The sequence below is a fragment of the Podarcis raffonei genome, chromosome 10 (genome assembly GCF_027172205.1).
Source record: "Podarcis raffonei isolate rPodRaf1 chromosome 10, rPodRaf1.pri, whole genome shotgun sequence".
Lineage (NCBI taxonomy): Eukaryota > Metazoa > Chordata > Lepidosauria > Squamata > Lacertidae > Podarcis > Podarcis raffonei.
Genome location: NC_070611.1, coordinates 79,036,735 through 79,061,566, shown reverse-complemented (window position 1 = coordinate 79,061,566; position 24,832 = coordinate 79,036,735). Strand labels below are relative to the sequence as shown.

Here is a 24,832-nt window from a genome sequence, read left to right as displayed (position 1 = left end):
CTGTAGATAGTTATGCAAATGAAGGATCGAAAAGTGACGTTCAGTGATTGGATAGTTTGTATGCAAATGAAGGCTCGAAAGTGACGTTCAGTGATTGGATAGTTTTAGAAAATGGCAACAGTTACATTGTTCTGGAGCTCTATATAAGCAGGCTGACTGAGCTCCTCAGTCAGTTCTGTTCCAGCTTACAAATAAAGAACTGCTTTGGAAGAATTGCTGTGTCGTCTGATATGTTCGCCCACAACTTAACAGGAAGTGTTTGGCAAGTATTTGTTCCAAAAGTCCTCTCCTCGGCCCTCATCTTCATGCCGTCTTCTTGCTGGGCCACAGGGCTTTGCACCCTGGAAGCACATAACCAAGCACCAGACCCAGGCAATGCATGATGATAGTTGTCAAGAACACCACTAAGACAAGCTTTTTATTTGTATTTTTTATTTGTTTTATTTATATGCCACCTCCCCACACCCCATGAGCTCAAGGTGGTGTAAATGGTTAGACTACGAGATGGTGAAAGGCCTAAGGTCACCCAGTGAGCTTCATGGCTGAAGGGGGTTCGAACCCTGGTCTCCCAGGTAATAGTCCAACACTCTATCAAACAACAGGATAGCAGCTTCCTGTGGAAAAATATCAGACCAGTTCACAAAGGCATTAGAAACTATCAAAAACAGATAGTAAAACACAATCACACTTTTAACCCCACACCAGTACAGTAACAGCTTATTTCTTTCAAGCAAGTTTTCAAGCCATCATGATAAATAAATAAACCATTTCCCTCCAGACTTTGTTAAAGTTATCCAAATTCAGTTTATGCATTAAAAACACAAAGCTTTCTTGAAAAATAATCCCTGCATCATGCTCACCACACATTAGGAACCACACACTCCTGCTCACCTTTCTGTAAAAGCATCTGAGGTGAGCAGCCAGAGGGGTGATCCTAGCCTTGTCTGTTCATTTTGTGAAAGAGCAGAACAGCATTTTATACTGTTTTTATATGTTTTAAGAACATGAAGTGGTTAATGCATTTTTCAGATGAATGAGTAAGATAAAATAGTGGTTGGATCCCCAAGGATCGTCAGAGAAGCATCTTCACACTGGAACCAAGTTGTAGCTTTCTCTTCTCCAGTTGGGCTGTGACAGGAGAGCAGGCGCTGTGTCTCAGCCAGGCTTTCTTTAGTTCTTATAAATACCATCTGTGAAACACTGAATTATTATACATATTTCTGCGAAGCAATGCACTTGGAAACTACTTCACAATGTACATTATAGAAATGGAACTGAACTGAAACACAAAAAGACAGGGTAGGGAAATGCAGAACTGTCCATCTGGAGTCCATTTTCAGTAGAACGTTTCATCTATCCCTTAGGAAGAAGGCAACCCCGACACATCATCTTCCTAAGTGCTCCCTTCACTTCATTGTTCCTTAGAGTGTAGATCAGAGGGTTGAGCATGGGAATGAGAACAGTGTAAGACACCGCAAGGATATGGTCCTGACCTTCAATATAGCTGCCTTTAGGTCTGGCATACGAGAAGATGGCACAGCCATAGTGAAGAAAGACCACTGTCAAGTGGGCTCCACAGGTGGAGAAGGCCTTGCGACAGTACTGAGACGAGCTCATGTTCAGGGAAGCCATCAAAATGCACCCATAAGACAGCATGATGAAGGAGAAAGGGACGATGAGGATCATGGCAACCAAGGCTGTAACAGTAACTTCAATAGTTCCATAGCCAGGACATATCCTGCTCAGCACAGGAGGGATGTCACAGAAGAAATGGGGGATATGGTTGGGCGCACAAAATGGCAAAGAGAAAATCACTCCAGTGAGGAAGGAAGAAAGAATGAAACCACCACAGACAGACCCCATCACTAGGCCCCAACAAATCCGTTGGCTCATGAAGGTCCCATAGTGTAGTGGGTGGCAAATGGCCACATAGCGGTCCCATGCCATGGCTGTCAACAGCAGACAGTCAGCCACACCTAAGGCCACAAAGAAGAACATCTGAGCAGCACACGATGCCAAGGGAAAGGGCTTATGGGGAGCCAGCAGGTCACAAAGCATTTGTGGTATGACCACCAAAGTGTAGGCTGTCTCAGAGCATGAAAGGCTGCCCAGGAAGAGGTACATGGGTGTATGGAGGAGAGGATCAGTCCACACCACAGTCATAATCAGCCCGTTGCCTGCCAAGGTCACTGCATACATTAGGAGGAAGAGTCCAAACAGCAGTCGGGCCAAGCCTGGGTGACAGTGAACCCCAACAGGACAAACTCGGTCACCATGGTGCAGTTGATAGAAGGATCATGAACCATCCCTGAGCTGTAGTGGAAGTAACACAGAGTGACATATACCTACATCAGTTATGAATGCCATTAGCAGAAATATGCAAGAGGATTGGTAAACCTGAAGTGTCATTGTGGGTTTGACCCTCTAGTCCAGGAGTCACCAATTTTGAGGGGCCTAGGTGCACATTAGAATTCTGTGAAACTATCATGAGAACCACAAATTACCCATGTTATGGAAGAAAAACCAAGGACATTCTCACACACACAAACCCAGTCAAAACAGCTAGCTATAACATCAGCCAATTAGAATACAATCAAAAAATAAGGCCAAATCTGCCAAAAAAATAAGCCAACTAATTTGTGTTTGGCAATATTCTCTCATGCACCACAGTAGTTATAACTGTAGTATATAACTCTGCTGTGCTTTATCATATAAAACAAGCTATGACCTGTGTTAGTAGTGTAGCAGAGGCGAAGCAAGGTTTCGCACAGCAGACAAACGCTTTGCAGCTATGGAAAACTCTCATTTACCAGATTCAGTCCAGTGTTCACCACTTGGTAACTGTTCATATAACCCCTATGAGCAATCACCTTGTGGAAGATTTCTTCTGCACATGAGCAAAAATAGCCTCCAAAATTATCCATCCTGCTTGTGAGCAGCAAACTGGTGTATGTGTGCATGTTCTCTGTTGACCAGTGGAATTTTGAAAGAGTTGGGGAGGAGGCAAAAAAGAAAATTATCTTCTAAGAAATTTCAGCTCAGTTAATAAGGAGGGGTACTATTTACTATTTTGTGAATTCATGCTGTTAGATGAATGAAGCAATGGGCTAAGGAAGAAAGGGATAGGAGCCAAACCCATTCTTCCTGTCAAAAACAAGAGTAAGCAATATTTACGCAGGATCCCTATTCTCCACTTTTGGGGGGAAATTGGTGTGGGCCATTTTGCTAAATATTCTCAGGATGATGGTGGCATGTGGCTGAAATTTTCCATCAGTTCAACAAGAACCTCCAAAAGAAACCTCTCAGAAAAATGGAAATGCATTTCTGAGCAGATTTAAGCCCAGCTCTGGGTGGATGTGCATTCACCAAACTGGAGCTCATATTACTATGAACTTTGCAAGCAGCATTAGAGCATGGGGGAAATGATGGTATGCTAGAGAGATATAGAACCTGTTGCCAGGGGCTCAGCTAGGACTTTTTACTGGACTCTGTTCCTGTGCCTCTAGCTCTTATTCAGAAGTATTCTGGCTTCATTTCACACCAGGACTCTCTGCCCATGCTTTGCACCCTCCTTGAGTGCTTTGTCCTGGCTGGAATGTGTCCTCAAAGTCTGAAAATGACTCTTGCTTCCTTGAAGGGGGCATAGAGGGGGTGAGTGTGTGTAGAAACTAATCTGTACAAGTGTAAAATGTATAGTCACTGTTCTCCTGCTTTTGCTTCTGGCCTCACCCACCACTGGCCTTGGCCCTCAGAAGGGAAGGTGACCCTTCATCCAAGAAACACCCCGCACTGTCTCCTCAGTTCAGGACAGATGGAGAAGTTGTCCTTTTGCAATTTCCCATATGAACTGACCTGACCGGCTCTGACCCAGCCTGCAGCTCCTGGGCTAATGGGCAGATCCTTCCGGTTTCACCCTTCTCCAAATGTTGCAATGCAGGTCTCCACTCAAGAAGGCATTTTCAATTGCGCACTACAGAATAAAATGCATAGATTTGCTATAAAAGTAGTCTAGAAAAGGACTGGTGAAGGAACAGGTGGGAAGCACAACAGTCGTTGGATTCAGACCTGGGTTAGGAATACTTTCATATTTTCACTCTTTTCAGGTGGAATTCAATCATATAGCAACATATTCAGGTTTTGCAATTTTTGATTTGGCAAAAGTTGATTGGGCATTATTGTGCAAAAAATAATTTCCTCTTCCCGCCCCCCACCCCGCCACCACCAAAACCCCAGACGTTTTCCAATACAGAAAGTGGTAGAGAAATGCACTGGGAAATGGAGGGCAGCAACTGTTGGATGCAACCTCGAATAAGCTCCCCCAAAATTATTCAGAATGAACGTTCAGTGACTAGTTAATGCTATCTAATTTGCTCACAAATTTTGCCTTTGGGGCAAAATGTGTTTAGAATATATTTAAATATGAATGTTTGTGGAATTTTTTAAGGCAAATGAGGCAACAGGGCAGAAAGGATTTAGGAATGAACACATGCAAAAGTGGCACACGGGAAATAGACTGTTCATTCAGGTTTTCCAGGTTTTGCAACAATGCAAAAAACAAACAAACCTGCACAAGCTGGTGAAACTGGGTGGGGGGGGTTGCATATTACAAGAAATGATCCCTCTTTTGAAATGCCTTCAGCTTTCTTCGGGGAAATGTTACACACCCTTCAGCATTTCTCTGATGAAAATAGAGATGTCCTGTTCAATTATTATTATTATTATTATTATTACTACTACTATTATTTTACTATTTATACCCCACCCAACTGACTGGGTTGCCACTTTGGGCAGCTTCCAACACATATAAAAACATAATAAAACATTAAACATTTTTTAAAATTCCCTATACTATTCAGATGGCTCAGCAGTTGAATAACTCCATACCCTTCAACATTTCTCTGATAAAATAGGGACATTGTAAGGGAAAACGGGACAGTCTAGGATCAAATCAGAAACTGGGACGGCTTCTGTAAATCTGGGACATCCCTGGAAAATAGGGACACTTGGAGGGTTTGATGTTAGTGGTCTCCAGTAGGAATGGTGGAAGGTTGTCAATTCCATTAGCATTTTAAAGACAAATCTATTCACACTTTATGACACAGTACACAAATGGAAAAACAGGTACCCTTTGAAATCTGCACTTACCTGAATGTTGTGGTGCACTTCTCCAACCAATGTTTGCAAAAATGCATATATTAAAGAAAGTGTGCATAAAGATTAATGTATTAGTGAAAATAACATACAGAAATGCCTTCTATTAGAGGAAATTGCTTTCAAAAATGTGTACATAATTTCAAAGTGCATACAAAAATGTCTTTTTATGAGAAATTCACACTAAAATACTAATGAATTTTCATTAGGAATTTTTTATTATTATTATTTTTGCAAATTGCTGAAGAAGTGTCATGAACTGAATTTGAGGTTGCAAAAATGTGAAACTGAGGAAACCAAAATGGACAAATCCTTCTACTCCTAGTCTCCTTCAATCACTAGAACAGTGGATCTCAAATATGATGATGGGACATCCAGAAAGTAGAAAACAATGCAGCTACATAAGAACATGAATCCTTCCCCAAATATAATATTGTCCTTGAATCGTCCCACCCCAGTTGCCATCCTCTGCCACCACACCCTTTGAGAGCCTCTGCACTAGAATAACAGAGCAGAGCCCTAAAAGCAGAAGGCAGCTGGCCAAGAATGACATTGTTCATGGCTGAAATATATATATAATTTTATTATTATTATTATTTTGTCCAGTAGCATCTTAGAGACCAACTAAGTTTGTTCTGGGCATAAGCTTTCGTGTGCATGCACACTTCTTCAGATACACACATTGTTCATGGCTGTGATATTAAAGTTCTGTACTGGTCCCTTTTTCGTTTCCAAAAGCTTCTATTTTTTCTCTGTCTATTGGTCACCTCACAATAATTTCCATCCCCAGACTCTCTTCTGCCAGCCCCTGAGCCTCAAATCCCCTAAATGTGCAGCTCAGGATGTTTGGGTGGCCGAGGAGAGTGACAGAGGAATATATACATGTTGTTGGTCCTTACCTCCAAGTATCCTGGGAGATGGTACATAAGATCTGTGCAGAAAATGAGAAATTGCCCAGCTACAAAGTATACCCTCCAACATTTATCTGATGAAAATAGGAACGTCCCATTCCATAATGATAATTTTGCTATTTATACCCCACAAATCTTACTGGGTTGCCCCAGTCACTCTGGGCAGCTTCCAACATATATAAAAACACAATAAAACATTAAATGTAAGAAACTTCCCTGTACAGGATTGCCTTCAGACGGCTTGGGGGGTCAGATAACTCCATACCCTCCAACATTTCTCCAGTGAAAATAGGGACATCCTAAGGAAAAGTGGGACATTCTGGGGTCAAATCAGAAACCGGGATGGCTTCTCTAAATCAGGGACATCCCTGGAAAATAGGGACACTTGGAGGGTCTGGTAATGTATCTATTTTTAAAATAATTATCCATATGTTCTAAGATAAGTCATCGAACCTTGTGTGAAGCCTCCAAGCTGGTTGGTTGTATATATCACCTCTGGGGCCACAACAGTTCAACCCTTAAACTGTAGTTGCTGGGAGGGAAAATTATAGCTGGAGTATTCTGGGATTCCAGCCTCTGGGAATATAAATATGAGATTGTATCAGTTCTCATGTAATATGTGGCAATGGATGATTAAATGATTTGTTGATTAAGGCACTTTTAAAACTTGTGATTCTGTGTTTAGTTTTTCTGCCTATTTTAATTTTATTCCATGATGAGTACCGGTAAATGTTGAGATTTTGTTTTGTGTGCAGGTCAACTCAGAACTGCAACATTTTTTGCTATTGCCACACATGCACATATCGCAATCACCATCCTGTTTACCGTTTGGACACTCCAGGAACTCTGGACTATAAAAGCCACTGGGAATCCAAGGGAACCCAAACATCGCTCTCCAGGGACTTGCAGAGATGAAGGTTCTGGCCCTCACTCTCTTCTGCCTCCTCATTTCGGTGAATGAAGCCAAAGTATTTGAGAAATGTGAACTGGCTGCACTTCTGAAACAGCATGGGCTGGATGGATACCATGGCATTAGCCTGGCCGACTGTGAGTTTGCTCTTCCTTTCCCTCCATCTTTGCATTTTTAGGTGTTTGGGGACAAATCCTGCCCAACCAGGATCCAGCCCAGAATCATTTTCAGTATGAGGCTAATGTTTAACTAGAGTTTTTGAAACCCTGATTAAACATACTAGTGGGGTGGGAGAGTGGGAAATAATGCCAATATAAAAAAGAAGAAGTAAAGGACCCCTGGATGGTCAAGTCCAGTCTAAGGCAACTCTGGGGTTGTGGTGCTTATCTCTCTTCAGGCTGAGGGAGCCAGTGTTTCTCCACAGTCAGCTTTCCAAGTCATGTGGCCAGCATGACAAAACCACTTCTGGCACAACAGGACACCGTGACGGAAATGCTGTTTACTTTCCTGCCACAGCGGTACCTATTTATCTACTTTCACTGGTGTGCTTTCGAACTGCTAGGTTGGCAGGAGCTGGGACAGAGCAACGGGAGCTCACCTCGTTGAAGGGATTCGAACCATCGACCTTCTGGTCGGCAAGCTCAAGAGGCTCAGTGGTTTAGACCACAGCGCCACCCACGTAGCCAATATATTTCACTCCTGGCAACAAATGCACCCCTTTGCTTTCAGATAGCACATGGGTAGATGAGCCTAAAAAGCCTGGGACATAAATTTTCATGGCCCTCTTGCAGCTATGGAGGCTCACTTAGCAGAAGTAATGTATTTAGCATTAACTCTGGAAGTGTACACTCGATTCCGACCTAACTAAGGCTCCTGGTGTATATTTTGCTCTAGAAGGCTGAGTTTTGTCAGAATCGAGTATACATTTCCAGAGTTAATGCTAAATAAATTATTTCTGGTAAATAAAGGCTCAGAGAAAACTTAACATGGAGGCCAAATGGCCAAAATATTGGGAAATTTTGGAACTAGAAGGGGACAGATTGAAATTGCAGAGTTTTGAGAAACTGAAAGATAAAGTGCGAGATTGGCTTCATTATTATCAAATAATGGAGGTTTATAATTTGGACAAGAAAGTTGGTTTCCAGGTGGAAAAATCTAAATTGGAAACAGAATTGCTAGAATCCAAAACTAAGACTTTGTCAAAAATGTATAACTTGCTGCTGAAATGGAATACTCAGGATGAGACGGTTAAATCTGTAATGATTAAATGGGCACAAGACGTTGGACATAATATTATGTTTGCTGATTGGGAACAGTTGTGGACCACCGGGATTAAATTTACGGCATGTAATGCCTTAAGAGAGAATATTATGAAAATGATATACAGGTGGTACATGACCCCAGTCAAGCTTGCAAAAATCTATCATTTGCCCGACAATAAATGTTGGAAATGTAAGGAAACTGAAGGTACATTCTTTCACCTTTGGTGGACGTGCCCTAGGATTAAGGCTTTCTGGGAAATGATATATAATGAATTGAAAAAGGTATTTAAATATACCTTCCTGAAGAAACCAGAGGCCTTTCTCTTGGGCATGGTCGGCCAAGTGGTGCCAAAGAAGGACAGAACTTTTTTTATGTATGCTACAACAGCAGCAAGAATACTCATCGCAAAGTATTGGAAGACGCAAGATCTACCCACTCTGGAAGAATGGCAGATGAAACTGATTGACTGTATAGGACTGGCAGAATTGACGAGCAGAATCCGTGACCAGGGAGAAGAGTCAGCTGAAGAAGATTGGAAAAAATTTAAGGACTATTTACAGAAATATTGTAAAATTAAAGAAAGTTAGATGGTGCTGGATTGAAATTGAGAGGTTTCTAGCTGTAATGATATATAAGAACATAGATGAGGGGAAAAAAGGGGTTTGAAAAATGAGGTAATGTTACAAGCTGTAATGCTTTAAATGAAGGATTTGCTGAACAAATAATACTAATTGGGATACAAGAAGGAGAAGTATGAGGAGGTCTGAGGAATTTGTTATTTAAAAGTACGGTTTATGAATGTTCTGCTTTTGTTTAATGTTTCTGTTTGTTTTGTTTTTGTTTGTTTGTTTAAAAAATTGGAAAATTTAATAAATATTCTTTAAAAAATAAATAAATTATTTCTGGTAAATAGGCCACCATAGCTGCTTGAGGCCGTAAAAAATTGTGTCCTGGGCTTTTTAGATTCATCTACCCATGTACTATCTGAAAGCAAAGGGAAGCACTGATTGCCAGATGCGATTTCCCCCCCCACCCCAGCTCTCTTGCCCAACTAGTATACCCCACTGTGTCCAGTTCTAGGCAGCACAATTTATGAAGGATATTCACAAGCTGGATATTCATGAGCAAGATTACCAAGGATCTGGAAACCAAGCTTTATGAGGAATGGTTGAGGGAGTTGGGTATGTTTGGCCTGGATAAGAGGAGACTGAGAGGAGATATGATAGCTATCTTCAAATATCTGTCACAGGGAAGATGGAGCAATCTTGTTTCCTCCTGCTCCAGAGAGTAGAACCCAAACCAATGGATTCAAGTTACAAGGAAGGAGATTCCAACTAAACATCAGGAAGTGCTTCCTGATGGGAAGAGCTGTTTGACAGTGGAACAGTCTCCCTCAGAAGGTAGAGGACTCTCCTTTGTAGGGAGTTTTTAAGCAGAGGTTGGATGGCCAGGGATACTTTAGCACTGCAGGAGGTTGGACTAGATGACTCTTCCAACTCTACAGTTCTATCATTCTGTGATTCTAAGAGCTGTGTCTCCTCCCCGCTTCCACCTTCACTGAGGATTCAAGGGGGGGGGGCTGCTTTGCAAAGCACATCACTCCAGGGCACAGTAGCATCAAATCCTTTGCTCATCAGCTGGTAGACGGAGGATTCGTTCCTCCTGGGTACTAGTTTACAAGTGCTAGGGCATGGGTAGGCACCCATGGGGACCGGATGCGGCCCAATCGCCTTCTCAATCTGGCCCACAGACGGTCCAGGAATCAGTGTGTTTTTACAGGAGTAGAATGTGTCCTTTTATTTAAAATGCACCTCTGAGTTATTTGTGGGGCATAGGAATTCGTTCATTATTTTTTCTCCAAAATATAGTCCGGCCCCCACAAGATCTGAGGGACAGTGGACCGGCCCCCTGCTGAAAAAGGTTGCTGACCCCTGTGCTAGGGTTACCTGCCTCTCCCTCTCCCTGCTTGATGCCCCACCCAATAGCCCCATATATGCAGCAGTCCAGGGCTGCCTCCACTCATCTTGGCAAAAGCCCAAATCAGTCGGGTTCAGTTCAGGCAGTGCCTGAATCTGATGCACGACCCTAAACGTTTCTTTTCAATGCTGGTTTTTTTTAAGTCACACACATTTGCTACAGTTAACTGACAGACTGTTTTAAAGTTACCTTGTTTCAAGTTATTGCAACGTTGAAATAATCTCCCTCTCTCCTCTGCCCCCTCACACGATGGCACTTTTCCTTCTCACTTTGTTCCAGGGATCTGCACAGCTTATCATGAAAGCAAATACGAAAGTAGCGCTGTGGGGCCACCAAACACAGATGGCAGCCAGGACTATGGGGTTTTTCAAATAAACAGTCGCTATTGGTGTGACAATCAACAGGGCGAAACAGCCAATGGATGCAGAATCTCCTGCAGTGGTAAGCAACTTGGTGCCATACAGATGGCCAGCAAAAGGCCTCTGCAATTTTCCAGAGAGGATGGGTTGTGTTTTTGAAGGAAGCACCCAACTTGTCTCCCTTCAGTTACCATTCTCCCTCTGCAATCCACACGCTCACTTAGAAACCTCATTCCCCACCTTATCACTACATTTCTATTGCCACCCACCCCCAAGACATTCCAGCTTGTGCCTCTATTCTAATAAGCAAAGACCAGGGACAGGTCTAGCCTTGCTTTGTCCACCTCAACAACCTCGGGCTTCTCTCTTGTTGCCCTGACACACCATCTATCTTGGGGGCCCAGGCTCCCTGCAGTTCAGAAGGTGAGGCCAGCCTGCTTGGGAGACCTGCCTCATCACAGGTTCACAGAAGCAACGACGAGGGAGGACAAATCTGTCAATGCCAGTCATTATTATTGTTAATACTATTATTGTTAATATTATAATATTATTATTCTTTAAAAGGCTCTAGATTGTTTAATCAGCCAAAGGGGGTGGGCAGGTGTGGGGGACTCCCTGGTCCTGAATAGGGTCACTGTGTCCCTGAAGGACCAGGTGCAGAGCCTAGGAGTCATTCTGGACTCATGGCTGTCCATGGAAGCGCAGGTCAATTCTGTGTCCAGGGCAGCTGTTTATCAGCTCCATCTGGTACGCAGGATGAGACCCTCCCTGCCCACAGACTGTCTTGCCAGAGTGGTGTATGCCAGATGGGTGGGGTATAAATAAAATATTATTATTATTATTATGGCGGCAGTGAAATCTTCTTGCTGAATGGCAGGAGATGCTGTCATACCCACTTCCCCCCCGCCATACAGTGATAGTAACTAATGCATGGCTATTGTCTTGCTTATTCCTGGTGTCTGTGCTGCCCTATAGAGGTCTCATCTGTTGCTCATACATCCTGCCCCTGTGTCCTTTGCCTCACCCTTGCAACTCCACCACCACAGCAATGGCCATTTAGAAATAGCCTTACAGTAAGGCAGTTTCTCATTTTCCCTGTCTAAAGTTCAGTTCTCCATATTTCTGCCTAAAATTGTTTTGTTTTTTTAAGAGTAGCACATTCCTTTGCATTTTTGGTTGCAACTGTAACTAATGTAATGCATCTTTCTATGTTGTTCTCATTAATATATGGGTTTTCCCCTACCATGCATATTATTTGGCTAGAGAACTGCATTGAAAGATTAGGAATGATAACTGGATTTAGAGATTTTGAAACTGTGTTTTGAAAGGCATCTGTCTTTAAGATTGCATATTATTTCAGGAAGTGCAAATAAGTTCACCCCCTGTTCCTTGCCAACAGCTGTGTCTTGCTGGATAGTTCTGAAGAATTGCTCCTCTTTGCCCCCAAATCCAGTTCTTGAACTTAGAAGGGAAAGCATCATCAACACAGTGGCTCCTTCTGCTCCCCTTTCTCCAAGCGTCAGCCAAGAATGGAAGGGGAGGCAGTGCATCTTGAATGTCCCCCCCCCCATTAAAAAACCCACTACCTATTCCCAGACACACTCTTTAGCCCCCCATGATTCTAATGTAAGAAAATACATTTTCAGGCTTTCACCCATCCATAATGACAGCCAGAATGCTTTGAGTAAGGTGAATTAATTGTGTGAATAAGTAGCGCTGTTAGGATTCCTACAGCTGTTACTGAGTAGCTAGCACAGGGTGGAATCTAACACAGCCCTAAATTAATGTTCCATAAGCCAAGGATTTCTGTTTCCACATTGGAACATTATGCCCCTCTCCTCTCCCAGCACGACTCCTCAATCTGTTCTAAGGGTCCCCCTGACCCTCTGAAGCAGATTTGGCAAGGGCACGGGGCACATAGGATGAGGGGAGAGGGGAAACCTTTCTCTTGAACTTGCAGTCACTATAATTAACCCCCACACAGGGAGGGAGAACTTCAGGGCAAATGTGGCCTTCCAGACCTATCTGTCCACCTCACATGACTTTCCCTTGACCATGCCCTCTCTCATGGCCCTGTTCTGTGTGCAGCCCAAGTGCTTCACCTGAATGTGCCCTTGAACTGTGATGAGATCCCCTTGCTTGCCTGCCTGGAGGATAAAGAGACAAGATGGGGGTTGAAAACTCTGACTGCTCTGTGGCTACTGTAGCTGGCTGCATAAAGAGTCCTATCCTTTGACCCACCCACTTTTGCCTCTGCACTAGCATGTGGCCCCCATAAGACTTCCCAAGAGGAATTGTGGCCCTCAGGCTGAAACATACTCTCCAGCCCTGCCCCAATATCTGAAGGCCAATTCAAAGTGGAAATGCTCTAAATGCTCCCCCAAAGTATTCCGGCTTTGAGTTTGAAAGGAAAAGCACTTCCACATTTCTGAGGCAACCCAATGTATCCTTCCTGAGTGCAAAGGCAGGATGTGCTTTATGGGGTTGGAAAAAAGCTCTTTAGAAAACCAAATACCCTCCTTTTCTTTTTGCTAATTTTGTCAACAGCTTTCACAAATGACGACATCACAGATGACATTGAGTGTGCTAAGACAGTTGTTCGTGACCCCCAAGGGATGGATGCCTGGTGAGTCTTGCTAACTTCTCACTGCTGGCAAGACTCAAAAGCAGCTGAGATTTCAATTGTTGTGACTGCATAGAGACATGTCTTTCACTAGGCTTTGTTGCAGCTAGCAGCTAAAGATGCTTCCTCACTAGGCACTGGTGGTGTCTCAAAGATGCTTCCTTAAACGTACAGCAAGGACTTTTGGTGGCTCTTGCCTCTTGGGAGCTGTAAGTACCCAGGTGTGAGTTTAAGGGAACAGTCTAACAACTGAGCCACTGTAAAGCAGTGGTCAAAAGTGATGGACCTGGGAGGCCTGAGTTCAAATCCCAGCTTACAGTGGTGTAGCATGGGTTGCCAGCACCCTGGCTGTGCAGAGGGGTCAGTGGGACGGAGAGAAACAGATGAAGTACACATGCGCACTGCCTAACAGTGTTGGTGTCACGCAGGAGATCGCAGCTGCAGAGATTAGAAGAGTTGTTCCGTTGTCTGGAGAGGTCACTTCCTGGTTCACACGGATAAACAATTTCCAAGAGAGCCCTGCAACAGAAGGGCACAGCAGTATTGAGGCAGCACTTGAGGTGGTCCTTGAGGGATTGCAGTCTTGAGCCAGTGGGAGAGTCTGATTTCTTCCAAAGCAAAGTCCTCATAAATGCCTGGCAAAATGTTGGGAAACATGTTCTTACATTCAAGGCCACTAGAAGGCATGGCATTGCACAGCACAGCAAGCGGTTCAGGATGCTGCCAGAGATGGTCCTTCCACCTGACCCAGCTGGGCTCTTATTGGGCTCATGTACTGCAGCTTTCCCATTTGCTCTTGGCCCTGGGGGTAAAATGTGGTTTATGAGAAAACTAGGAGAAGGGAAGCAAAACCAAGGATCTTGAGCAGCTTTCCCCAGTCTGGCGCCTCCCAATAGTTTGAACTCTAATTTCCATCACCTTCAGCCAGTGTGGCCAGCGGTCAGGGATGATGGGAGTTATGGTACAAAATATACAGAAGGCACCAGTTTGAGAAAGCTGGTTTTTAGCATGCTTAAAGTTCCATGGCAAATAAGGTTTCATCAGGTAATTCTGGGGTGTGGATAGGTAGACTCTACATTGACCACCAGCGCTGATCATTCTTCTGATGGAATTGCACCTCAATATGAAGGTTCTGGTCTAATGTCCAAAGGGAACTGATTAGCATTACAAGTGATAATATTGAATTTACTCCAGAATGTTTTTGGCTTTCTATGTTTACAGGGTATAATGAGCTTATCAAGTTTAAGAACTTAATTTTGCATTTTCTAATTGCAGCCAGATAAATCATCACCTGACAGGGGGAAAATCTGGGTAGCTTAAACATAACAGTATAGTACAGACCAGTTTGGATTTTAGCAATAGAAAGAAAATTGCCCTTAAAATGCAGATTATGCAAGGAAAAGAGGAAAATAATCATTTTACACCACTGGAAGAACCTTGTTACACATGCATCTTGTAAGACTTACAAAAATACACCACAAGGGTAGTTATAGGCATTTGGCAACTTTAATGTATGTAACATGAACTTGGGAATGATTTATTTCTTGAAGAAGCCATGATGTGCCTTGTAAATTGCACCAGTCCCTTTGTTGTTAAAAGAAAAGAAAAGAAAAGAAAAAAATCAGGGATGGGTTTTAAATAGATTGCAAGGGAGCAGGAGGGGGACCAGGGGGCAAAACATTATGTGATTCTGTGGTTAGTCTGGCCCAGTCAAGGTCACACAGTGAACAGGAAGAAGGAATGAGCAGCTGGTGCTGAGGCCTCACTGGGAAGCTTTCTGAGGTTCTTAAAAGCAATCCATTTCACCCATTGCAGTCCAAAGAGCAGCCGCCTTACTCCCCACCATCCTCATTTTTTGCTTTCATTTTTCTTTCTTTCAGGGTTGCTTGGAAGAACCATTGCAAAGGAAAGGATCTCTCCGAGTGGACAGCTGGCTGCAGCCTTTGAGCTCCATAGTCCTGTATGAGATCCAGCATTTCTCTGGATTTTCCCTTTAGTGACAGTGATCTCTACAAGCAAAATCCAGCTGCTTCTTTCTATACAAGCATTTACATACTGTAACTCCCATGGTGCAGTAGAATAGCTTTCTTTCTACAGGAAGGAGAGAATGTATTTTTAAAAAATGTGTCTGGAGTGGGCAGCGATCTTGCTTGCCATTGTGGGTTTCTCTGCTTTAAGAACTTCAATAAATTGAGTCCAGTTAGAACTCTTTTCCTGTTTGATGGGTGAATGGGAGGGATAAGAAGCAAGAAGCAATCAAACATTGCTCTGTTCCCTGATTCCACTGAGTACTTATTGATTATTAAGGAAAAACTATTTTTTTTTATTATTATTATTATTATTATTATTATTATTATTATTATTATTTCATGATTGGGAGGCAAGGTAAAAAAAAAAGATAAAGGACCCCTGGACGGTAAAGTCCAGTCAAAGGCGAATATGGGGTTGCAGTGCTCATCTTGCTTTCAGGCCGAGGGAGCCGGAGTTTGTCCACAGACAGCTTTCTGGGTCATGGGGCCGGCAGGACTAACCCACTTCTGGAGCAACAGAACACCGTGGCTGAAGCTAGAGCGCATGGAAACACCATTTACCTTCCCACCGCAGCAGTACCTATTTATTTACTTGCTCTGGCATGTTTTTGAACTGCTAGGTTGGCAGCAAATTGAGAGGTAATTTGGGCTGCACCACAATACCTGTGCAATAGTATCCAATAACCAGCATGGACAAGCTGATGAATTGCTGATTACTTTCATAACCATGCTAGTCTCTGGGAAGTATAACCTGTGTAGATACAGAGCACTTCTGCCTGACCCATGCCTGGAAAGCACAGGTCCGGAAGTTTTCTGCTTGTCCTGTGCTTTCTAGACACAGGTTTTGCCTTGGCCCTGCTGCTTTCCCCTGGGAAACCTGCTCTTTAGTTCTAAATCAGAACAAACAGCATTCCACAGAAAATTCCATTGCTGTTTGTTCCAATTCAGCACAGTTCTCTTTAGCTGATTGCAGTCTCTGGGAGCTCAAATCCAGGAGTTTGAGAGGGAGACCCGGAGTATTGCACAGTGTGCATAGGACCAAGAGACATGAACAAAAAGGGAGCTGATGCAGTGACCTGCAATATCTGTGCCATGTTTCATGGGTATAGCCAGGATTTTTGTTGAGCTTTTTGGGACAGATTACTCCACCCACCCACCCCTTGGCTACGCTCATTCCATGTTTGTCCTCCTGCCTGTGAACGTGCAAAACTACTCCTCCAGCAAGTGCAAGCTGGTTGTCTCTCTGGAAGAGAAGATACAGCAACTTGAGGCCCACCTATCCACATTTTGAGCTAATGGGGAAGATGAGGAATTTCTCGATAGAACAGAGTGAGCTGTCCTGGAACAGAGATGACAACAACAACAACAACAACAACAACAACAACTTATTATTTATACCCCGCTCACTCTGTGCGGCTCCCAACAGAATATTAAAAACACGATAAAACATCAAACATTAAAATCTTCCCTAAACAAAGCTGTTTACAAATGTCTTCTAAAAGTCAGATAGTTGTTTATTTCCTTGACATTTCTGTGGGATGTAATCCACTGGGAGCAGTCAAGTACAACATTCCTTGTTTTGCTAGAGTGGACATGCAAGGGGATGTTGGCCCAGCCAGTCGAAACTTCCTGCTCCTCCTGGCCTGGAGCATCCTTCCTTTTGCATGTGACTAGTGGGTGGGAGTGACCTTTCCAGACCTGGTCAAAGGCCAAGGCATGCTGCCACTCTCTCCCCTTTTCCATCTTCTTTTCATCCTGCAAACTTCCTGGACTGAACTCCTGGCTGCCAGCCAAGCAGTTCCCCAGGTCAACTCCCTTAAGGGATAAACCTGTTAGTATACAGTAAGTTTGTAACTTTAAGCCTAAAACCTGCCTTCAGGGGTCACACTGTGCTCTGCCTGATCATGAGTAAATTTAAAAGGGGATCTTACCAGGAACATACAATTCAATCTGAGGCAGATTGAATTGCATAATAGTAAAAGGTTCTTACAAGCCTGCAACCAGCTTTCTACTGAAGGGGAATGTAAACTCTGCTAAGTAAAGGAACTTGCTAGTGCAAGTTAGGAAGAATCTTAATAAACAATATATCCTCTCCTGCAACCCTGAACATTCCCGCAATCTGATGGGAGGACATTCCACATGGCAGGCGTCACTACCAAGAAGGCCCTCTGCCTGGTTCCCTGTAACTTCGCTTCTTGCAGGAAGGGAACCGCCAGAGAGCCCTCGGAGCTGGACCTCTGTCTGGGCTGAATGATGGGGGTGGAGACGCTCCTTCAGGTATACTGGACTGAGCCCGTTTAGGGCTTTAAAGGTCAGCACCAACACTTTGAACTGTGCTCGGAAACATACTGGGAGGCAAAGTAGGTCTTTCAGAACCAGTGTTATATGGTCTCGGCAGCCACTCCTAGTCACCAGTCTAGCCGCTGCATTCTGGATTAGTTCTGGTTTCCAAGTCAGCTTCAAAGGTAGCCCCACGCAGAGTGCATTGCAGTAGTCCAAGCGGGAGATAACCAGAGCATGCACCACTCTGGCGAGACAGTCCGCGGACAGGGAGGGTCTCATCCTACATACCAGATGGAGCTGGTAGACAGCTGCCCTGGACACAGAATTGACCTGCGCCTCCATGGACAAAATGACTCCCAGGCTGTGCACCTGGTCCTTCAGGGGCACAGTTACCCTATTCAGGACTTCTGTCTTGTCAGGATTGTTACCGGAAAAATCCGAGGGCTCATCCACATACTGATGAACACCCAGCCCAAACCCCCGATGATCTCTCCCAGCAGCTTCATATAGATGTTAAAAAGCATGGGGGAGAGGACAGAACCCTGAGGCACCCCACAAGTGAGAGCCCAGGGGTCTGAACACTCATCTCCCAACATCGCTTTCTGGACATGGCCCAGGAGGAAGGAGCGGAACCACTGTATGACAGTGCCCCCAGCTCCTAACTCCTCGAGACAGTCCTGAAGGATCCAGCAGAACTAGGAAACAGCTTTTGATTTTGTCCCTAGCCTGCCAGAGATCGTTAACCAGCTCGACCAAGGCAGTTTCAGTCCCATGATGAGGCCTGAATCCTGATTGGAAGGGATTCAAATGGTCTGCATCCTCCAGGTGTGTTCAGCAACCACCTGCTCAATCACCTTGTGTTTTTTTAAAAAAATAATATTTATTACTTTTAAACCTTACAAAAAGGAGAAAAGAAAAGAAAAAAGAAAAAGAAAAAGAAAGAAAAAACAATACAGTACAATATATAAACAATACACAACACAACATTAACACATTAAACAAAACGAGAGCCAAAACAATTCAAAACACACACATCATACCATCTCAATACCCTCTCTTTCATTCCCTTGTTTCATCGACCTCCTCTCACCTCCCTTTTTGTATTCCATTTCTATTAATTATTTCAGCAAATCCTTTCCATCTTTCTCTATTTTCAGTCATATGGTTATTTTAACATATTTTAACCTTATTTTCCATTAATACTATAGTACTTATTTATGCTTAATTCCTTATAACATTTCTACTAAAGCCGTATAATTCCATTCCAACATTTTTCTAACACTCATTAATTTTACATTATTTCCATATATAGACTTTAAACTTTTTCCAATATTCTTCCACCGTCTCTTCTCCCTGGTCTCGGATTCTGCCAGTCATTTCCGTCAATTCCATATAGTCCATCAACCTGGTGATCTTCTGTCTGAGGCTCTTAACTCTTTTCCAAGTCCCTTCTGCAAGTCTTCTTCATATTTATACATGCACTTTACTTTGTCTTCTCCTGATCTTGTTCTTATTTTCCTTCCTTTGATGCTGAAGAGTAGATCTCGGGGAAATTCCCACCTAGCAATGTTTTTATTCCTTCTCGACAAGTCAGCCAAATCTCCATAGTTAAAACTAAGATTCAAACGATATTTCAGGACGTATTTCAAAGTTCCTCCAAATCTGGCAGTCCCCACAACTCCAGTCTCCTCCTGACCAAAGTCCAGGTCCCAAAGGTCAGTAAATCCCTGCATGAAGGGATCTATCCAACTTTCCTTCTCCAGTCCAAGCAGGGCTCCAATCCTCAAAATCTGACTTTCTCTAAATTCAATCATAAAAAGCATCAACTTATAGTCATCAAATTGCATCTGTAAGGCTGGGGCTCTCTCCCTCTCCACTTGTGCTACTTTAGGTTCAACAACAACAACTTTCTCCCCCGCCTTCTCCACAATTTGCCATGTCAAAGTAGATCCCTGTATCGATTCCTGAATAGTTTCTGTATTAATATTCACTTTTTGCCCCAAATTAGTCACTTTTTGTTCCAAGTTATCAATTTTTATAGTCATCGCATCCGTCTTGTTATGGAGCTGTTCCAGTGAATCATTTATCTTACATAATAAAACCACTAAGGCTTCTTCTGTCAACATTCTTAATGCTCCAAGGTCAATCCCAGATTCTCACAGTTTTTTATCTTGCAGCTGGAAATTCCCCCAGCATAGCTCATGTAACAATTTCAAAGGCTTCCTCTAGGGGGAAACAATTTCTATTTGTATCAATCCTTTTAAGCACAGTTCAAGCAATAAAGTTAGTTTCAATTTTCAGTTACTTTTACTCCTTTTAAAACGCAGAAGGAGACAATGGAAACAATGTATTTCTCTTATTTAACTAGCTGTCAACAAACGATCTATTCACAGTCAATGAGCATTTCCAAAACGTCAGTCTTACTAGCAGCCCGTTTCCAGGTTCAGAGCGGTGGTAATTTGACTTTCTTCACTCTCTCCTGCAGGCTTACACGATCCAAAATCCCCCCCCCCTCTTCTCCTGCTTCCAAGGGGGGTTTGATGATTTTAGCCGATGGAAGTTTAATCCTTTGCGGAAGGCTTTCCAAGACTTTAGCTTGCAGCCTCTTTGCTTCAGTCTATTTACAAAAGGGGAAGGCAGACTTCCTATTTGAAACCTCCCCGTTTCGGTGCCAAATTAAGACGTTTAAAAATCCAATTTTCCGTTCTACTCACAGGTAGTTGTTTTAAGATCAAATTGTCCACAGGAAAAAGTCAGCGCTCTCCAGCAACAGCAATGCAGCTTCACTCCGTGAAAGAAGCAGTCAATTCGAAGCACCGCACCACTCACCCCACGTCGCTCCGGATCCCCGAAACCGGGTTTCCCCGTGAGTAGGGGAGGTGCAAAAGGTGCCAGCCGAATCCCACGTTCACAGACTTCTCCCGCCTGTGATTTTTTGTGGGTCCCCACCTTTGCCGTGGCGGCCAGACCCTAATTTCCACGAAGCAAATTCCTCCCGATCAGAGGAATTCAGCCATTACCGGAGGCGCTAACCCGGAAGTCTCCACCTGCTCAATCACCTTGCCCAAGAATGGAAGATTTGAGACTGGACGATAGTTGGTCATATTGGCCATATTGGCCGGGTCTAAAGATGTTTTTATGAGAAGTGGTTTAATGACCGCCTCTTTCAGCAGGTCTGGGAAGACTCCCTCACAGAGGGAAGCATTTGCTACTCTGCATTCACCACCTATCATATGTTTATGTTTTATATCTATGCTATCTTTTTCTTATTATATTATGTATGACTGTAACATAGTATGTGTTGACAACGAGATATGACAGAAAAGCCAAACAACAACAAAAGGGGAAGACCACAGATCTGGGCACAGACCACAACTCACACCTGTGCACATCATAGCCTTTGCAACCTCGTGCCTCAGATGTTTGGGACTACAAGTCCCATCACCCCCAGCATGCAGGAGAACCATGTGAGGCTGAGGCCGATGGAACCTTTTCCAGCTTTACAATCTTCTTCTTTAGGTGAGGTGACCAGAACTGCGCAGGATTCCAAAGGTGGTCACACCATAGGTTTGCATAATGGCAAGACGATATTGGCAGCTCACATTCCTATCCTTTTCCTAATGATCCCTTGCATGGAGTTCATCTTTTCCACAGCTGCTGCACACTGGGCCCACATCTTCTTGGAGCTATCTACTATGACTCCAAAGTCTCCTTGCTGGTCTGTCACCACCAGTTCACACCCCATGAAGGTACACCAAGAACGTGCAGGCCCTGGACCCCTACAGGCTGTTGACATTTTGGGGCCTTTGCACCAAGTTATCCAGTTTCCCATCAGTAATCCTCATGTGTGTTCATGAAGTCATAGTCCTGCCTTGGTAAGATCCCACCTAAAGTCCTGGGCCCAGTTCTGGGCACCACAATTTAAGAAGGATGTTGACATGCTGGAACATGTGCAGAGGAGGGCAACCAAGAGGATCCAAGGTCTGGGAGCGAAGCCTGATGAGGAACGGTGGAATGGAGGCAGTGAGAGATTTTACTTTCTTGGGCGCCATGATCACTGCAGATGGTGAGAGCAGCCATGAAATTAAAAGACACAACAACAAATTAAAATTAAACAACACAACAAAGCAGCAAATACAGGAAATACGCAGAAGGAATTGTGGAATAACACCACCAGATGATCCAGAAAGCTGATGCTACAACTTTTTTTATTATTATTTAAAAAATCACTAACTTAATGGAAATTAATGGACTATCTTTTTATATCAGCTCATATATATCTGCATGTTCAGTGTGTGTGTGTGTGTGTGTGTGTGTGTGTGTGTGTGTGTGTAGTAGCCTTATGGATATATTTGGTGAGTTTTAAAATCTTAGTTTATCAGAATAAGGTTCTCAGTCTCATTAGAAATTATAAAAACAAGGTGTTGAATTTGTAATGCAATTGGTCATCAATAGTTAGCCACTTGGCCAATCTATATAGACAACAGGGGGAGCTGACCTGGACTAAATACAAGTGGCCTTGACCACTGAGGAAGACCCCTGGGGGGGTGTCAAAAACACAATTGGTCTCTAGTCATTGTTTGCCCCATCGGGTTGATATATAGGCATCATTCTAGACAGATATACATCACTATTGTCAGCGCTGCCCGAGGTCCCAGCTCACATAAGACCAACGCTGCTTCGTTGTTTAGTATAAAAGTCTTTATTGAAGTTCAGTTCACTTCCATAGCCGCAGCGTGCAGCGCTACGTCCCGAACCTTAGACCGCCGAAGCTCCGTCTGAATCTCCTCCACCCTGACACCAGTTTAAGACTCTAGCCTTGCTCCACCTCTTCCTCTGTTCCTTTCTCCTCTGGGTCCGCCTGCCCGTCGGGGTCTCACCCTTCCTAGACTCTTCTGACGCTGAGTCCCCTGACTCTTCCCCCTCCCTCCTTCGGGCTTTAGGACCTGGCTCCCAATCCGGGTTTTCTGCTGTCCCGCGCGCCTGCACATTTGAACTTGGCGCGCGCGCCCAGCCTCCCACTTTCCTTCTGACCGTTACACTGCTGTCACTGCTCCCTTCTTCGGGGAGGCTAGCTGGACCTGACCTTCCCTCCGTTTCCCCACTTTCCAATGGGGGCGTGATTATCCCTGACTCATCTTCTCTCCCCGCTGGAGGAGAGGCTGGTCCTGACTCATGTGACTCTTCCCCCCCACTGCGCTCTGGTGGGGGAGCTGGTCCTGATCCTCCGCTGCTGCCTTGGGAGTCCCCGCTGGCCCCTTGCTTCTGGTGCGTCCCCCCTGGGACCCCCCTTGCCCTTACCATCGGCGCCCCCTTCTGGGAATCTTCTGATTCGCTGGAGAAGCTCATGGAATCTCTCGGGTCACTGTCATACTCCCCTACGCTCCCCTCGGATGCCTCTCCTTCGCTCTCTATTTGCTCTCTCCCCTGTGCTTCTGCTCCTTAGCCCCTGACAACTATGTTTCAATAATTTTATTCACATTTCAATTGTATGTTGATGTTTTTTGTGGGATTAAATGTTGTTGTTTTGTAGCCATTTTATCAACATTTTATATACAATTTTTGCTCTTGCCCAATTCTGTGTAAAGCTAGCAACTTCTATTTAACAATGACTCCCCATTCCATGACTCTCAGTGTAGGAGCGCAAATATCCAGAGATGTAGTGATCAGGTGGGATTGCTATGAGGAATTATAACAAGTATAGAGTAAGCCATCTGTGTCATCAATGAAAGCATTGCGTTGACTGGGTTTAAACTATTTTGATATGATTCTTGATCAATCTACACCCCTGCATCCCTGTTTCATTTCTCTCTCTTCACCAGTCACGTACACTGCCAGTTGCTTCGCCAGGCAGGCATCCTGGGCCATAAAGACAGTGGGCAAGTTTCTTTGATGTAGGATCTTAATCTTAGGGCCAGGAAACAGATCTCACATGAAGGTGATAATGATTGCTGTCCTCCTGGCCATCCTCCTTATCATATGTATTGATTGTTTATCACCTCTGGGGTTGCCAGATGCTCTTCTTTGTAGTTCTGTTTTTTGTTTACCCTGTGCTTAATTAGTTTTAGTAGTTTAACTTGTCCCCAGTGGGTTTGTGGAAATGCTCAGAAGAAATCTGATTGATTCTTACGAACACTCTGTAAAAAGTTTTTTGTGTGGATAAAACTACCTGGGCCAGGGGCTGCACACGGGACAAGCACAGAGAGACACGATTATACGCACCCTTCCCAAAGTCTTCCTGGTTCAAGCCTCTGTGTGTTTTCTTATTAATCAGAGTTCAATCCTTCCTTTACTTTGGGAACGCCTCAAGTAAATATCCTTCCTTTACTTTGTGAACGCAACATCTCAGTGTTCCTTAGGTACATAGAAAGCTGCTTTACTGTACTGAGTCAGACCATTGACCAATCTGCCTCAGTAAAATGGCTTTCCAGGGTTTCAGACAAGTTCTGCAACTTCATTCTCCATAGCAGATGGCAGGGCTGTTCAAGGGGATCTTGGCTGACCTCCTGGCAGTGGAGTTCCTGGTGCTTACCAGGAGCGAGAGGGAGAGGTGGCAAGGGCAGTCAGTGCAATGCAAACGCAGCACTGGGAGTGCAGGATTGGCTCACTCATTGTGTTTGCTAGAGTTGCCATACGACTGGAATTTCCTGGACATAACTGGCATTCGGCCCTTATAAACAGCATACGGGCGGAAATCTGCAATGGCCAGGGAAATCCAGACATAGGGCATCCCATTTCAGAACTTTTTGAAATATGGCAACCCTAGTGTTTGCAGACCTCCCCACTGCTTTGCCCCTCCCAGAAATGGGAACTGTGGGAACTGTGCTGCTGGGAAGTCAGGTAGTTATAATATAGGGTTGCCATCTGCCTAGGAATTCCTGGACATGTCCTCTTTTCGGGGTCCTACATGCCCATCCAAGGGGAAATTTCACATTTTACAGTAAATGTCCTGGATTTGGGGTTAAAAAAATGTGGGGGTGTGTGTGCTCTGATTCAGGCTTTGGTGCGGGCACAGGTGACCCAGGCTCTGGCTCTGGCTTGGCGGTGGTGGTGGGGCTATCAGGCGATGGCCCTAAAAAATCTCAAGAACTTTTTGTGCCCATATTTCTTGAAATATGACAACCCTAGTATAATAAGTTATCAAACCAACAGCAGCACTGACTGATTTCAGTGGGATCTAATTGTGCATAAATGAGTTGGAAAGCAGCCCGTGAGCTTGGACATGCCTGGCTCTATGCTGGATTACAAGGGGGTGGATGCTTCTTAGAGAAACCTCTGTCTGTGCTTCTAAACACATTGACCTTTCTTCCCTGCAAGAGATTGCC

At 44.1% G+C, this 24,832-nt stretch overlaps 1 protein-coding gene and 1 pseudogene across 1 annotated transcript; one reads left to right on the top strand and one right to left on the bottom strand.

Moving 5' to 3' along the window:
• Positions 1-1,129: 1,129 nt before the first annotated feature.
• Positions 1,130-2,276, bottom strand: LOC128421677 (olfactory receptor 10R2-like; annotated as a pseudogene).
• Positions 2,277-6,864: 4,588 nt separating this feature from the next.
• On the top strand, positions 6,865-15,388 carry LOC128422185 (lysozyme C, milk isozyme-like). Its single transcript, XM_053405871.1, has 4 exons — positions 6,865-7,109; positions 10,492-10,653; positions 13,119-13,197; positions 15,075-15,388. The coding sequence occupies exons 1-4, from the start codon at positions 6,974-6,976 to the stop codon at positions 15,139-15,141; spliced, it is 444 nt and encodes a 147-aa protein (XP_053261846.1). The 5' UTR covers positions 6,865-6,973; the 3' UTR covers positions 15,142-15,388.
• The last annotated feature ends 9,444 nt before the right edge of the window (positions 15,389-24,832 follow it).

Bases quoted from the DNA above. Each gene is read 5' to 3' on its own strand.
- LOC128422185 (XM_053405871.1), top strand. From the start codon at position 6,974: ATGAAGGTTCTGGCCCTCACTCTCTTCTGCCTCCTCATTTCGGTGAAT. The intron at 7,110-10,491 runs GTGAGTTTGCTC...ACTTTGTTCCAG, and splicing joins TGGCATTAGCCTGGCCGACT to GGATCTGCACAGCTTATCAT. The intron at 10,654-13,118 runs GTAAGCAACTTG...TTTTGTCAACAG, and splicing joins ATGCAGAATCTCCTGCAGTG to CTTTCACAAATGACGACATC.